This window comes from Alosa alosa, chromosome 19, assembly GCF_017589495.1.
Source record: "Alosa alosa isolate M-15738 ecotype Scorff River chromosome 19, AALO_Geno_1.1, whole genome shotgun sequence".
Classification (NCBI taxonomy): domain Eukaryota; kingdom Metazoa; phylum Chordata; class Actinopteri; order Clupeiformes; family Clupeidae; genus Alosa; species Alosa alosa.
Genome location: NC_063207.1, coordinates 15,547,390 through 15,564,901, shown reverse-complemented (window position 1 = coordinate 15,564,901; position 17,512 = coordinate 15,547,390). Strand labels below are relative to the sequence as shown.

Here is a 17,512-nt window from a genome sequence, read left to right as displayed (position 1 = left end):
AAGGCCTTTGTCATGACTGGACAATCTGGAGTATCTGAGCATCCCACCTCCCGCTGTTGAAGGTGAAGTTGGAGAATCAACCACATCTGCAACGCAGCATACAGAATCACTCAAGGTAACTAACACAGTGAAAGACAAGGCCTCTCGTCATGACTGGACAATGTGGAGGTAACTGAAAGCATCCCACCCCCACTGACTGGACAATGTGGAGTATCTGAAAGCATTCCATCCCCCACTGCTGATAGTGCAGTGAGAGAATCAGCCACATTATCAATACAACACACAAAACCACTGAAAGAAGCAAACATTGAAAAACATGGTGGCTCTGTCATGACTGGACAATGTGGAGTATCTGAAAGCATCCCACGTCCCGCTGTTCAAGGGCCAGTCAGAGAATCAGGCACATTCACAAAGCAACACACAGAATCATTCAAAGTAGCAAACACAGTGAAAGACAACGCCTCTGTCATGACTGGACAGCTTGGAGTATCTGAAAGCATCCCATCCCCCACTGCTGAAGGTGAAGTTGGAGAATCAACCACATTCATAAAGCAGCATACAGAATCACTCAAGGTAACTAACACAGTAAAAGACAAGGCCTTTGTCATGACTGGACAATCTGGAGTATCTGAAAGCATCCCACCTCCCGCTGTTGAAGGTGAAGTTGGAGAATCAACCACATTCGCAACGCAGCATACAGAATCACTCAAGGTAACTAACACAGTGAAAGACAAGGCCTCGGTCATGACTGGACAATGTGGAGTAACTGAAAGCATCCCACCCCCCACTGCTGAAGGTGCCGTCGGAGAATCAACCACATTCTCAATACAACACACAAAATCACTGAAAGAAGCAAACATTGAGAAAAATGATGGCTCTGTCATGACTGGACAATCTGGAGTATCTGAAAGCAAACCATCCCCCACTGCTGAAGGTGAAGTTGGAGAATCAACCACATTCGCAAAGCAGCATACAGAATCACTAAAGGTAACTAACACAGTGAAAGACAACGCCTCTGTCATGACTGGACAAGGTGGAGTATCTGAAAGCATCCCACCTCCCGCTGTTGAAGGTGCAGTCGGAGAATCAGCCACCTTCACAAAGCAACACACAGAATCACTCAAAGTAGCCAACACGGGAAAAGACAGGGCCTCTGTTATGACTGGACAGCTTGGAGTAACTGAAAGCACCACATCCCCCACTGTTGAGGCTGCTGTTGGAGAATCAGCTGCATCATTTGTAAAACGAGAGCTTGCAAAGAATGGTGTAAATGGTTATGACATCCCTCCAGAAGACAAGATTTGCAACATATTGCCAGTGCTTTGTCCTAGAGAGGGAGAAAATGTCCACTTTGAGCAAACCCATGTGCAAATACAAAATTTAAGTAAATGTGTTGCATCTGAAATGTATCCAGTTGACTTAAATGGACAGAGCACACCGAGTTCTCACTTGAACAATGTACTAAAACAGACTGAAAATATTTGGATACCGGAGCCTCCCACTGAACAATCAACACTAATATTTGCTCAGCATATGCCAAATAGCCAAGATAATCAATCAAAGCATTCACACAGTACTTCTTACTTGACAGAACACACAACTCAAAACCTAAACAAAAATGGGAAAACATTCAGTTCACAGATGACAGTCAAGGCCCCACAACATAGAATTACTGATAAACATCCATGTAATGAATCATCCATACGAAACTCAAACACCCTGAAATATCAAGAGATCTTACAAGGTCATGCTAGCATCCAGCAATGCCCTTTTGACAAAACTATAGCCAGTAATTCTAGTAACCACTTACTGGATACTGAGGGAAATACAGTAGGTGAAGATGGTTTAATTCAGAGGGGGGAGCACAATGGCAGTGCTTTGTCCATAACATCATGCCACAAACCACCAGAATTCAATGCTGTACTTCAAGTCCAGGCAGACCAACAGCGAGAACATTTTCAGCATGCTGAATTAAATGTGTCACATCTCTCCCAAACAAATACCAAACAATTTAACACTCAAGGACCTAAGTACATTAACAAAATTGAGTTGGAGATTTCATGTAATGGAAAGCATTCACCTGATGTATCAGAGGAAATGTTACAGAGTGCACATCAGTTATCCAGCCAAGAGAAACCTAGCTTTCCGTTGTGTAAAAAGACTGTGCAACAATCATCAGGAGTGACATCAAATCTGAAAGTTACATCTGTTGATGTATGTGGGCTTATGAAGGCTCAATGGCAATTATCAAAATGGACAGAAGACAGTGATTCAAGGGATGATTCAAACTTAAGTGGAGACACAAGTAGGTTAGCTCTCACTAAACCCAGAGACTGCAGAGACAACCGAATAGCTGCTAATCAGAAAATGAAGACAAAGAAGTTCAGAAGGGCTCAGGTCATGGCTCCTCCCAGTTCATCAAGTGAGTCAGTACCTGACTCTTCTTCAACTGAAAGTATTCCAGTGAAGATGCGTCAGTATAGATCTTCTGCCAGGACCAGACCTGAACCTCAGGTTGGTAAACAAGAAGAATCAAGACACGTCAGATTACACCCACAGTTTAGTGAGGACCAAAAGTCAAAAACACGCTCCAGTCAAAGTCAAACTTCACTGGAGAGGAAAGTGAATGAGAGCAGTGTTTTACAGTCTCCTAACAGTAGAGTCTCACTTTCAAATGCAAAATTGTCCTCTGCTACTGTGCCTATTCAACAACATGATGATAAACAGAACTTTGTCCTTACTCAAAAGGAACATAGACCTACGGAAACATTGAATTTGAGTGAGAAAAAAGCTAATTTCAATGTTGTTTCACCCGTAAATGGAAACCAATGTAAAATCACAGATGATACCCATTTGAAACACATTATAAATGTGTCTAAACAGTTGAGCGATACCCAATTGGATAATGATATGTTGAAGAAAGAGGACGCCACCATGCAATTTGCGTCTATCGACATCAATCCATTCATTCACCCGTGGCAAGACACAGAGCCCAATAAAGCAACCTACAAAAACCAAGTGTTTGGAAGTGCGGCTGAGATCTGCAGTAAATACCCACTTCTGAATTGTCCTGACAAGCAGATGACTAGATGTTGCAGTGTGGACAATGGCCTCAATGTTCAGAACTCCCCATTTAACTCCCATCTTAGCACTTATGCAAACAGTAAGGGACTGTCCAGTACACTCAGCAGCATGGAAGATTTGAAAGAGCAGGTCAGCACTCAGTCTCATGTTATGGCTTGTCGCCAATCATCTTTAGATGAAAATGGACAGAACCTGACTACGGCATCTTGCAGCTCCTCTTACAGTGGTGCCTCTGGGGATTTGGGGAACAGTTCAGGTCTGGTGGATGAAATTATGTTGGTTTATCCTTCTCAACAAGAGTCCCAGGGCTTGGGAAATCAAAGCATTAGTATGTGTGACCACAGCACTCAGACAATCACTCATGGTGTAGACGTGAAGAGAAGAAGGTGCCATCACCGGAGCAGCACTCAGGTTGAGACAACTTTGCAGGGAAAGGTACCTGCCACTTGGGCCAGTCTTCAGAATATGTCGGCTCATCTGTCCGAGCTGATACACAACACATCCGATCTTCTGGGGAACATTCAGGGCATGAGGAATGGATCTGTCCAAAGGCAGGAGCACATCCGGAAGACCAGACATCCCAATCAAACCAGCATGAAAGATGGCTCAACCCAAACAACACTGGATATTGGGATACAAACTGAGGAGATGGACACACAAGTGGACCACACTAAGAGCACACACAAAGCTCCAGTTACAGACACAAATTCCAAAGCCCATGAGGTAAATGTTATTGTCAAAGTCATTGGCCCCAATTCTCTCAGTGTATCTGAGGGCGATGATATCACTCTTTCTTTGTACGACAGAGGGAGTGGTAGATTCTCTGAAAATATCAAGAGCATGCCTGACTTACGAGAAAATAGACCCCCTTCTTCAGGACGGTTGCATCCTAAAGGCACCCTTTTGAAAATTCCCTCTCTAGAGACGGTGTTGCCAAGTGACCGCCACATTACCCCCGATGTCTCTCCAGTTTTCCCCAAAGACCTGAACTTTGACAAAGTCTCCCCTTCAGGTTTTGGATTATCGACAGTTAGAAGGTGCTCTTCACAGATAGATGTTCCAGAAAGTCAAACACCATGCAGACGTACAAGGAATTATTCTTGCAAGCAAGTTAGCTTCACTGACCGTGCCTCCTCTCCTATTCTCACTGTTGAGGCTGGTGTAGGAGGCCGGGATAGAAGAACCTCGACACCATATCATGACTTGGCCGAAAGGCATGAAAGGCACAACCATACTGAAAAACAGATTTACACCAGCAAAATGACCTCTCCTAGGACTGAGCAATTTCAGACTACCTCTACTAAAAGCAGCCCAGGAGAACTACATGATCAGGATCTTAGGAAGACATATAGTTCTTCAGATATTTCAATTGGAACTATCTCTACTGGACATATTAGTGACCTCAGTAAATCTACTTCAGATGTTTCTAATGGATCCTCGACCAACTCTCAAATCAAGAACCCGAATTCCAGAACATTTTCTCACAGAAATACCAGTGAAAAAGGAACTGGTCAGGCTCCTTTTCAAACACCTCCCTGTCCACAAAATCTAAAATGGGTGCCTTCTCCTTCTCAGTCTACCTCCTCATACCAACAGCCTCTCCATGACAGACAACAGAGACAGCTATTCTCATCATTTGACAATCAGAGAGGACTCGGCCACCAACTCACAGAAACCCCCCACAGAGTGCCAGACAATCTGAGAACATTCTGGAATGGACCATTTGAGCTGGCAGACACCAGTCAGCAGCACACACTTCAATATCAGGACGATGACCTCATGTCAGTCACTCCAAGTGATTGCAACACTGATGTTTTGGTCAGTATAAACCCCCTCACTGAAAATCTGGCCCTGGACAAGCAGCAACTTATCCCTGATGACTTACCACTCCACAACAAGTTCAGCAACTGGTCTGGCCTTAGTCAACAGCGACCCCCAAGGCTCACTGGCAGCCCCCAGAGGTTTGATGACAAAGGCACCCCAGTGCAGAATCCTCAAAGAAACCGTGTTCTGTCAGAGAGTTTGAGCTCCAGTTTTAACCCTGACCCTGGGACACACAAGGGTGACCGGATGAGGGAGATTGAGCGGCTGCGGAAGGAGAGAGGGAAGGTGATGGCTAGTGTCCATTTGGAGATGAACCCCCACCAGCTCACCGTGGAAATGGCTGAGGCCAAGTTGCATTATGGGTTGGGCGAGACAGATGCCCTGCTGAAGGTGCTAAAATCCGGCCCCAGGGAACAGTCGCCACCTCTCACCAAGCAGCACCTGTATGACAAGTAAGCTTTATTGGTCATTTACAATTGACCATTATTAGACTGATACATTTTACCATTATTAGACTATTATTAACAATGACATTACTAAATAGGAAATCATAGTTTCTCTATAATTCTTAAAATTCTTTTTTGGGTCATTGTTCTAGGTGCTGAGTATTTCTAATGATCTAACCCCCACTCCATTATTCTTCCTCAAAGGCATAGAAAGAGTATTGAGGGGCTTAAGCAGGATCGAGAAGCACGTCTGCAGACGTGTCGTCGTGCTCGCAGTCTCAGTCCCAGCAAACACGGCAGTGTTTCCAATCGTGACCCAGACTCCTCCCCCAAGATCAGTGACACACCGACGCGCAGACGGGGGTACCTTCAGCAGCTCCGCCAGGAAGTGGTGAAGACTAGCAGGTGAGTAGTAACAATGCTAACTGTCAGTCTTTTGGTATCGTTAAGGTATTTTAGTAATTTGGGGTATTATACAAGGTTGGATGAAGTTTTTCTATTGTGTTGTAACACTTACTCTAATTTTGACTGCTAAATATTGGGAATATTTGAGTGCTTACAATATTCTAATATTGACTGCTAAATATTAGGAATATTTTTAGTGCTCGGAAATAAAATGTATCAGAAAAGCTGGGTTTGTCCCTGATTATCTCTGTATTAAATCAGTCAGAACTGCCATCCGTCGATGCTGTCTTGTGTGCGTATCTTCGTCTCCATGATGGTGAATGTTAATGTTTCTCTGCAGAGTCCCAGAACCTCAGAGGAGGGAGGGCCAGTGTCCCTCTGAGATTGAGATCCTGCTGCGGGACTACAGCCGTGCACGTGAGGAGGCGAGGACAGAGATCGCGCGTGCACGGGATCGTCTACGCGAGCGCACAGAGCAGGAGAAGAGACGGCTGCAGCAGCAGACTCTGTCTCAGGTGGTCCAGGTGAGAACACTTTCATACTGGACTTTACTCACCCACAGAGTCAATTGGCAAAGTGTAATGTATATAACTTTGTAATCGCAACAGTTGGGTTGAAGTTCTATATCTAAATAAACAGTATATTAAATAGTGCATAGACCATTCACAGTGTTTATACTGTATATATTGTGTTATGTCCCCTCCCAACTATAACAGGATGACTTGCGAACTCGTAACCGTGTGAGCAACAGCACACTCTGCACTGGCTCCAGCCTAAGCCTGGCCTCCAGCCCCACCTCAGGGTACAACAGCAGCAACCCTGTCATCATCCGAGACATGCCGGTAAGGTAGCACAGCTCTCTATCTTTGAGCTCCTGGACTCTGTCTGAGGCCCTGGACTGTTTGAGTTGAGTGTGGTTCTTTATCCTGGTCAGGTCACCGCCGGTGTACTTGAGATGGGGTCCAAGGTTGTTGCCAGGCCTCCTATTGGTGGATCCCAGAGTATGAGGTCCCAGCGTACATGGACGTCCGCCCAGGGTAAGTGACAAGCCATGACATGACTCAGAATGATTGTGGAAAGAAAAGTAATTAGATGAAATCACAGCATGACATCAGGATATTGGTATTAAATTTATGAGACTGCTGGGAAGATAATGTCTCCATGTGGAAAATCCAATAATAAATCCAGTTTTTTTTTTACTCTCTCCATTGTTTTTCTCACTCTCACTCTCTGTCCCTTCTTCCTAGATATCCGACTGGAGTTGCAGGGCTCAGGAAGTGACCCTCGTCCGTCCAACTCCCCGTCCTCTCCTCCATCCCTCCGTCCACGCGCCCTCTCGTTTGGCTCCCCCTCCTCTTTGGCCACGGCCTACCAGGACATCGCCTCTCATGCCCTCACTCACGCTCTGGCTGAAGTAAGCAAAAACAATCAGTGTTGCCTAGCTGCAGCTGAGCCAATAGAAAACTTGGTGGTTTATAGTGGAAAAAGTCCCTTGTTAAATTCCTTATTGATTGGAGTAGGAAGGAGTAAAACTGGGCTTAAAAATCTGATTTTGAATGTGAGTTTTAAGTGTCTCCTAAGAGGAAGATGGGTTAAAGAATTACCTGCATTAAGCGCTTTAGTATCATTAACTTTAAATCAATGTATTGTGCAATCCGTTGCACTAATCTTTCTCTCCTCAATGCTGTTGCTGCAGGTCCGTTTAGCCAGTGCTGGAGAGTTACGCAACCTGCTGGCAGGGAAGAGTGCTGCTGGATGGAGGTTTGTGCCCATCGCTATCACTCTGTCAGAGAAAGCAACACAAATATCAATCTCCCTCATATACACTGATATGTAATGAGATTTGGGGATACAAATGTGATCTGTGAAATATTAATGTTATAATATGAAAGTAAACACCAGTCCTGCTTATGTTAACATGAAATTGGTAAGTGTGTTGCTCCTGCAGAGCAGTTGAGCAGTGAACCTTTGCAGGGACTGTGGATAATGCCAATACACTGACTCATCAATGACCCATCACTGTGTGTGTGTGCAGGCACCAGGGTTCCGAGCGCGGGGTGCAGGTGTTCCACAAGCCGGGCCCCAGGGCCACTGTGCACGGCTTTCTGGGGGCCATGGAGCTGCAGAAGCCTGTGGAGAGCCTGTGGAGCGTGATCCGAGACCACTCCAAAGCCCATCTCTACAACTCCTCCGTCAGCTCCAGCTGGACCCGAGCACTGGACGAACACACTCAGCTGGGTGGGTAACTTTTAGCCGTGTTCCAGGCCTCCAACACACTGGCTCTGGTTTCTACTGCAGCGTATGTAGCTGGATGGAACACTGATTTTACAATACCAGTTAAAAGTGTGCCATTGTTCGATGCCCCACATTTCAACAATATTTGTGTCTTGACTGTTAACTCACTTTTCTTTACTGTCAAAAGATTTTTGTACATTAACAGTATAAAACTGTTATTGAAAAGTTTGATCATTTCAGGTCATCAGTTTAGGCTACTGATGCTGTGTTTTAAGTGCCCACATGCTGTGTTTTAAGTGCCCACTGGCCCACTGACATTCACAACTAATATGTACTGTGCTTGTTTTGAACAGTATACATGCTGAGCCACCCCTCCTCCTTCAACCTGAAACAACCACGAGATTTCTGCTGCATCAGCACAGAGGCAAAGCAGGTCAGTAGACGTCATGCTCATTCATACACCTCCACTCTCAGTCAATCCCTTATTCGTACAATACAGACATCATGCTCGTTCATACACCTCCACTCTCAGTCAGTCCCTTATTCGTACAATCATGCTTTTGACTTTACCTACCCCTCCACAATCAATCCCCTTCTCTCAGTCAGTTACGTCCCACCTCAGGGTTCAGGATCCCATCAGAAAATCTCAGTTGTTATTGGCACTACATGAATTAATAGAATTGAGTTGAAAATGGCTGTCTTCTTCTCTTCATGTCATGTTTGCTCTTTGTCGCCGCAGGACGAGCGCTGGGTGATGGCCATGCAGTCCGTGTATGAGGAGTCTCTGCCGCGGCCCAGCGTAGATGCCGTCCGAGCCGAGGTGCTGCCCAGTGCCTGGATCCTGCAGCCCAGCCGCAAGCAAGGCCAAGAGCAAGTCACTGTGATTTACATGCTGCAGGTACGCTAGGAGCTCTTCTGCTTTCACTACCTAGCATACATTTGCACAAATATAATATGCCTCTACCTACATTGTTAGATTTTGCTTCCAAAACAGTTGCAGTTAATTCCATCTACAATATTTTTTAAACTCTTTTTTTGTCCCACTTTCTTTCTCTTTCTCCCTCTCTCTTTTTTTCTTTTTCTTTCTTTCTTTCTTTCTTTCTTTCTTTCTTTCTTTCTTTCTTTCTCTCTCTTTCTGGCTCTGTCCCAACAGGTGGACTTGGGTCCTCCCGCCATTCCTCACAGACTATTAGGTGCTATTGCTCGAAAACAGGCCTCTGTCATTGCTGAGCTTGATGCCTTTTTTTCCCTGTGAAAGGGTGGCCTGGTCATGCAGCCTCATGCAGCATTATGCACAAAAGCTGCAGAAGAGTCGCTACGCCTATAGATACAGCAAACGCTTCTGGCTAACTATGGAGCTGTAAGGAGCAGCAACAGCTTCTTGTTAAGCATGCACATCCACTATAGCTACAAGATATGAGTTCAGCTGCATGGTACAGTATACACCAGTTTAGCTATAAATATTTGATGTATTTTTGTGTGTCTACATCTGTAGTTTGCAGCTGTACATATGAGCACTTCTACGTATGTGCAGAAGGGCTTGTAATGTCCTCACTGAAATTTGCACCTCTTTGTTTTTTTGTTCTTTTTGACTATGTAATTATTATGTGTTTCCGTGACTTGATTCTATACCCGCACTGATGGAATGTACACATTGTGAATGATCTGTCTTCCTGGTTTCTAATGAAGTGTTTTTATACTGGAGTTATATCTAAATTGTTTTCAGTCACTTGGTGCCAAAGAGTAGTGTAGTTTCATGTTGTTTACAATAATTGTCTTAATAATTGCCTTAATGTTCTCCATATGTTATGACTCCAAAGTGCTCCTTATCACTCAGCATAATCCATGGTTATTCATTGCACATGATCAGAGGATCTGAGATTTTAAAAGCCTGGTACTTCCTAAACATAGTATAGCTGTTAAAAAATTGTGAAAATTAGTGTTATTTGGTGATTATTCAGTTATTGGTAATATCTAACTTATATTGTAAATTTAATTCACAGCTAGGGACTGAACAAATGCTTTTATATATAAAGGCTTGTGAAATATCAAGTGATGTAGTTTGAACAGGCAAACTTGTATATTTTGCCATGTTGTTAGTCACATGCAGTGTAAAATGTTTATTTTAGCCTGCATGAACAACTATTTTGTAATTTACCCACTCAATCTCCTACGTCTAGTAGAAACAAACCACTTCTTACTGTACAAAAACCACTCTCAAGGATCAAATACTTAAATTTGTGCACTAAAATATATGATTATATTTGTAAAGATCTATTTTTTAAACCGAGACCTGATAAGCTTATTTTATGTCTTTTTTTTATCATATTTATGAATGCCGTCAGTATTTTATGTTGGTTTTGTGGCTAGTCTGCGAGTCAGTGGAATAGAAGCTCCAGCTGTGTGCAATTAAAGGCCACCAGCTAGCTCTTACTTTTGCGTACCATTCCATTTGACAATAAAAGTTAAATTAGATGTCGACGGACCCCTGATAGCAGTTTTTTGTCAATTCTTATCAGAGTCTTAATTAAATAGTTATAGAGATCTGGAAGCTTTTTTGTTGTTGGAGCACTGTCTTGATTCCCCCAGTGAACCCAAAAAGGACCTAGAGGTCTCCATTTCCTCTGGGGCAGGAAAATATGCAGAGGAATTGTTCTCCTTTAATTTAGAATAGACGTTACAAGATCATTGTACAACCGTTAAATGAATCTGTACATATCTAAAAATGTAGCATTTGACAGAAATGTGCACCATTTTAAATATATGTAATTTATCATCTGTATTTGTGGTATTTCCTCTGTATCTAAATATTTTTATACATCTACAGAATGTTTAATTTATGTGCACAAGTGCATTATTTTCTTAAATACACAGACTTTTCTCACATAGATTGTGCCTTTTTTTCCTCGTTTCTTCAGTCTCCTTTCTTCATTAGCTGTTGTGGGATGGAAGCTCAACTTTTAGTCTTTTGAAATGATCCAACAAATGTGATTTGTCTCAGTTATGTATAGACAGCATATTTACTTCAACCCTTCCACACTGACAGTAACACATCACTGTGTGATACTAGAATTGGGTCTATAGGGGGCGTTCGGACGCAGAAGCCATAGCCTAATGTTAGGAAGCAACTCAATGTTCCCACAGGTGCAATGGAACTTTGGATACTTTTGCTGTGGTTCTCGCGTGTGATATTAGCAGCCCTTAGCAGGGATGTACAATAATAACATTCTTACTGACTCAAACCAGACATGTGTTGATCTATCAGCACCCAACACCAATCAGATTAGTCTGATAACTTTAATCTTTAGATTTACAGAAGTTTAATATAAGCGTGGTTTATACCAGCCTAATCAATGTGATTTTATTTAGAACTTTCTCACATGAAATTACACTAATTACCACGGTCGGTCATGGCTTTGTTTATGCATACTTAAAACACGTGGAGGCTAAATACATTTCCTACAAACGTTACTTCAGTCAGCTCAGGCCCGTGGCATTTGCCTGCAAGTTTTCAGTGTCCTCAGTCTGATTGTGGACATTTGTAGAAGCCAGTGATAGGAGAGCGCCAGAAAGAAAGGTGACATTTCTGAGTTGGGCGGGGGATGGTCGCACGCAGTGCCACTGCCCAACGACTGTAGAGTATCTGAGGGGTGCTCAGGGGCGCCTGCCATTTAAAGTCACTGCCTCGCCAGGAATGTGCGTCCTCTGCGCAGTGAGGCTAGGCGCTCTCTGAGTGCACTTTATTTTTAACACTTTGGGTGGGACGAACGCCGTGCTGATGGGAATGACCGTTGTGCGCGGCGACCCTCCATGTTCCAGTCCCTGTCCCATACCCTCCTTACCTTACTCCCACCGTACGGATCCACGACCGTGACTCAACTCTCGCCAACTCTTAATGGAATTATAATTGGATCAAAGGAGGGTCAACAAGAAGACTTGAAGAAAAGGAGCACAGTAGGTGATCGTTAGGCTACCCGTTCCTTTTGCAGGTAAGCGCACTGGTGTTGACACTTTTGAGTCATGGAAAGTTAGGTTTTGGTAAATCCTCGGCAAACAATTGCAGTAGGCTAATGGAAATCAGTTTATTGACATGAAATGCAACCACTTGTGGAAAATACTGGCAACTAAACCTGGTCTCATTCTGTTTATGAATTTTAGAAATTAGACTTATCTAAACTGTAAACTCTTCTAGATCCATGTTTTTGGGGGAGCCTTTATAGTGACCTCGCATAGGTTTCCGTTTAAAGTTTTCAAGAATACATTTTAAAAGCACTCACTGACTACCACCTGTTGCACTACCGAGGAACAACAGTCAGTGGCCGCCGTCAGTCAAAGCCGTTGAAGAGAGAGTTGTTTATCTACTTTCCACACGTTTTGTGGTATCGTCAAACATTTGCGCAGTAAAATAGACTTCAGCCGAAAAACAAGCCATACATTTCTGACTGTACCTGTTGACCCCCTGTGGAGCTCATGGTTCATTTGAATGTTTGACATTGGTGTGTGTGTGTGTTTGTGTAGGCTACAGGGTGTTATATGTTGTGCTTCTGCCATTGGTAAAATTATTTCAGTATGAAGATCCTGCTGCTCATACTATGCACAGACAAAAAAAAATCTTAGCTAAAAATAAACACATTGTCAAGACAATCTCTCTTTTCTCTTTCCACTCCCTTCTCCCTCACACACACACTCTCATACACAGATACCAACAACGCTCTTATGTTTTAACAACACTGTCGATCTGCTCCTCTTTCTAAGACCAGAATAAACAATATAGCAGCTTCATACTTTCATTGAAAGAATAACAGCTGTCTACTGTCTGTTCTCTACTATAACAATGAAATTAGGTGAGCTGCCCACACCTTATAAGGTAAAGTGCTGTGTGTGTTACTAGTGGATATCTTCATGAGACTATACTGCAGGGAATCACTTTAAATTTGCACCAGAAATAGTTTAGTAACGATCTGCTCTCGGTTTCCGGGCCATTCCCTGTGATCTCTTAGTATCCATTCCCATAAGTGTGTCAATATGTCATGTGAAGTAGGACTGGAAGGCTCTTGTTATAGAATTTGTATTTGCATTTGATCAGTACAGGGCATCTCACTGTGTCAAACAGCCTAACCACTATTTTGTTTAGGTTGAATTGACAATTGATGAGTATTCTGACTAGTAGACAGAAGGTCACTCTCAGGTCTTTGAGGTCACCATGATTATGGAATGTGTAGAATCAAAACAGTTGACTGCTCTGAAATATTTTTTATTGAAGAGAGAATTAACATTCACCAAGATAAAATGAAATGGGGGCTGTCTTTGTTGTGTCCTTGGGATTTTCTAGTGAACCGTTGTTGGTGTTAAGCAAACCAATGACTTTGGGGCATCCCCATAAATACTTCTCAAAAGCTTGTGTAGCGTTTGGAACCACTAGGCTAACCAAAAAATCTTAGCTCAGTGCCCATGCTAAATGCCCGTTGTGCCACCATTATAGCCCTTCCAGCTGTTCTCACAGCAGCACACACACTTGGCACGCTCTTACTAGGGGGTCACAAGTTCTGGACACACCCTCCTCCAGTTTCAACGTCTCTTCTTTGTACACTTGAAATACCCCCCACCCCACCCCCCCTCACTTGGCCTCCCGCTTCCTAGATAGTGATGGTGGTACAGCCAGAGGTTATGTCTAGCAGAGAACCTCAACTGGAGCTTAGCATAAAGATGGATGTGGGTAATGATGATGATGTTCATGATGGCATTATTGTTATTAGTCACAAAAATAGCAGTCTGGAAAATAGAGGTAAAGAAACAGCTACATGGGATGACAGTTAGATTAGAAAATTATTAGGAAAAATAAGTAAAATAATAACGATAAAAACAATAATTGTGAGAAACGCTGCTGTGCAGGTTGTTTTAGTGTTCTTTTTAAAAACTTCACCATGTTTCACTGTGTTTTAAAAGACAAGTGTATAGGTGCATGTAGTGGCCCCCCTTTCATGTGGACTTTGCAAAGTGATTTTTTCATGCTGTTCTGTGCTGTAACCATGACGGCGGGTCATTGTTTGGTGTTTACCTGAGAGCTGAACAGCTGCCGACTGTGCACAGGGTGAAGTGCTTGTTGTTGTCTTTCTGTTCAGCAAGCAGCCTGAATAGGGCCCTAGTAAATGTGTGAAACCCCCTTTATACAGCAGATGCAAAACGTTGCACAAAGTAGCTTAGTAGCTTGTGTGTGTGTGTGTGTATGAGAGAGAGAGAGAGAGAGAGAGAGAGAGAGAGAGAGAGGTTTACAGTTCAGAGTGTAAAAAGTGGTGGCGGGCCAGGTTGTGTCTGTGACGATAAGGGGATTCCCGCTGGTTTGCGTCAGGGTGGAGCATCACGCAATGATAACATCCCTCTCTGCGCTCAACTGATACAGTGACACAGAAAAAAAAGAGAGGGAGAATGAAAGAGAGACTTGTCACTGCTGGTGGGTACCCCTTTCTGGGAACCCCCCTTTCCCTCTGAGTCTCCCCTCCAATCCCCTCCTTTCCTAATCTCTACAAAGCCAGAGGTTGATTATGCAAAGTTAAGACAAAGTAATCATTCTGACATGAGCATCTGCCTGTGCAACATTATGTAAGCAAGGATCCCTGAATTGCATGTACTTTCAAAAAGGTGAACTTAATCGAAGAACCAGAACATTCGCAATGAATACTTTATAAACCATCAATGTACGGATGATCATAAATAGGGCATTTAAAAGCAACGGTGGTCTCAAAAGGGGTCACATCAATGTTGTTTGTTGTTCACTTTTATAAAAGTGGGTGTGTGTCCTTATGTAAATCCATGCTTGGTGGTCCCTGTCAGACATAGTCATGCTCAGACTGAATGCGGCATAGACTTGAATCAAATTGGTCTGACACCCTCCATTAGGGAACACAGAGTGTTCATGGTCGTTTGCGGGTTGGGGGGAGGGGGATTACGCGTAACATTCGTCATAAGCAGCTACACTTTGGGGTTGCCCTGCCCCTGTGTAGAATGATAAGAGCCTCTCTGCCTCTCTGAGATAGAGCTATCTAACCTTCTGCCACCATTGCACACTCTCTCTCTCACACACACACACACACACACACACACACACACACACACACACACACACACACACACACCAACAGTACACGCTCACATGCGTGCATTTTGACATCCACATGGAGGGGGGCAGTTGTAGAATGTGACTGGCTTAAAATGTCCGCCTCCTAACAGATATAGCATTAGAGGTGTGTTTGTAGAGGTTACGGTATTGTGAAATATTTATTTGAATGAATGTATTAGGACCCTGGGATTTGGGTAGATGATTGACATGATCTTTTATCAATTTGCCTTCGCTGAGAGAATGACATCAATTAAGACAGCTGTTTTGACAGGAGTTATAAATAGCTGTCAGATGTGTCCCCCTTGTTAAAGGAGAATTCCGGTGTGATATTGACATAAAGTGTGTTGAAACATGATACCGAGTGTGAACGTATGTCTCATAGCCCATCTCAGCTTGTCCCCTGCACTCCAAAATCTGGCGCTAGTTAGCCGATGCTACCAACAGCTTTTTCAATGGTGGTGCTTCGGCATCGGGCTAGCCATGCAAATAAATCACTGTTTTACACCATTTACGAGGCTCAATGTATCTCCACACTTCATTGGTAGACTTCCGAGGGCCCTGACATTTAAAACGAAGTTTAGCGTTTGCAGCCATCTTGAATTTAGTCCGCGATAAAGTCGATTTTAGTAAGAATGAACAGGTATGATAAGGGATCAGATTCCAAAAATAATTCCGTGGAAATGCATGGATTCCAGTTGCTGCTCCCTTATCATACCTGTTCATTCTTACTCGTCGCTCGACTTATCGTGACTAAATTCAAGATGGCTGCAAACGCTAAACTTTGTGAAGATACTGTCTGTATAAATCGCCTTGTAAGTAAACTACCAGTGCTTTTTCAAAGTTCTCAATGTCTCGCTTTTAAATGTCAGGGCCCCTCGAAGTCTACCAATGAAGTGTGGAGATACATTGAGCCTCGTAAATGGTGTAAAACAGTGATTTATTTGCATGGCTAGCCCGATGCCGAAGCACCACCATTGAAAAAGCTGTTGGTAGCATCGGCTAACTAGCGCCCGATTTTGGAGTGCAGGGGACAAGCCGAAAAGGGCTATGAGACATACGTTCACACTCGGTATCATGTTTCAACACACTTTAGGTCAATATCACACCGGAATTCTCCTTTAACTAAGTAATTGTTTTCTTACTTTTAATCAATATGTGTGATATGTAAATAAAATCCATAAACATTCCATAAACATTCTGCTACAGGTAGAGAACATACGGAGAAGAAATTATATTTTTCACCAGATTTCCAAAATTCTCCACTTTTTGGAACTGAAAACCCTTGACCTTTTGTTAACATTCTGTTATTGATTCTCTGGCCAAGAATGTCCACCTTGTTATTGATTTAAAGTTCATTATTCCTCTCCAGACACCTGGTGCTAGTGTCCCTGTTCTTCACCCATCCCCCGCCTGACCACCACTGACATTCACCTCCGCCTCTCACTGGCTCTCCGAGGCAGCCATGACGTCCACCACGGACTTCGACAACGTTGAGATCGCACAACAGTACAGCCGCATCAACACACGCTTCGAACTGTTTGACGAGGAGCTCGACAATGACAACAGCTCAGCCCGTCTCTTCGAGCGCTCCCGCATCAAAGCCCTCGCAGGTAAATTGTGTGAAGTCAATCTATTTATCTAAATACATTAAATTCATTAAATTGCTCATCACCATGAAGAAGAATCTTCTGTAGGTGCGGATGTGAGTAGGTTTTAGGTGAATAGTTATTTTTCAGAATACACATGATGTTACAGCATTTTAGATATTTCAGAGCACTTTTCATAGAAATTGTAGAACTGACTCTACATTTCAGTGGTTTCCTGTGGGGTAATATAGTGACAGCCTTTAGCATAGAACTTCTATTTCTCTTTTTGGAATAGAAAGTCTTTCTGGCATGCAAGCATAGAGAAAGCAGTGATTCTCCAATGAGTATCCATGCTGTGTAAATGGCCTGTAGTGTATGACTGAATGAATGAGCAATGTGGATGACAGCGCCTAGTGAGCAATGTGGATGAAGCGCCTAGTGCCAGTAGACCTCTCTGGTCCACATGCTTGCAGGATTCAGTCATGAAAATCCATGTGTCCTGCTCTGGTCTAACACACTCCATGCACTCTCACTCTACACACACACACACACACACACACACACCTACACACACAGATACACTCACATGAACGCACACAACCACCCAAAGACTGACAGCTGACACCCCTGCTACCAGTTATGCACCACCACCCTTTAGAGGGCTAGGATCATTCCCACATAACCAGAATGCCTTTCACTGACTGACCTGGACAGCTGCCCTTCCCGACAGGCCCCCCATAGCATAGATCCCTGGGATGTCTAGCCAAGTGGGTAACCTCGGTGCACACCTGTGTTCCTGTGTATGTGGCTATGTG

At 43.5% G+C, this 17,512-nt stretch overlaps 2 protein-coding genes across 2 annotated transcripts in view; both read left to right on the top strand.

The window, feature by feature from the left end:
* Window positions 1-205: 205 nt before the first annotated feature.
* LOC125284225 (stAR-related lipid transfer protein 9-like) lies at window positions 206-10,937 on the top strand. The gene is made up of 11 exons (XM_048228092.1): window positions 206-5,360; window positions 5,559-5,759; window positions 6,100-6,283; window positions 6,476-6,601; window positions 6,694-6,796; window positions 7,007-7,173; window positions 7,456-7,520; window positions 7,795-7,997; window positions 8,348-8,427; window positions 8,734-8,892; window positions 9,148-10,937. The coding sequence occupies exons 1-11, from the start codon at window positions 331-333 to the stop codon at window positions 9,247-9,249; spliced, it is 6,420 nt and encodes a 2,139-aa protein (XP_048084049.1). The 5' UTR covers window positions 206-330; the 3' UTR covers window positions 9,250-10,937.
* Window positions 10,938-11,480: 543 nt separating this feature from the next.
* Window positions 11,481-17,512, top strand: part of sptb (spectrin, beta, erythrocytic) — a 43,335-nt gene continuing 37,303 nt past the window's right edge. The window contains 2 exon segments of the mRNA XM_048228091.1: window positions 11,481-11,983; window positions 16,481-16,721. Coding sequence (XP_048084048.1) covers window positions 16,574-16,721 — 148 coding nt within the window. The 5' untranslated portion in view covers window positions 11,481-11,983; window positions 16,481-16,573.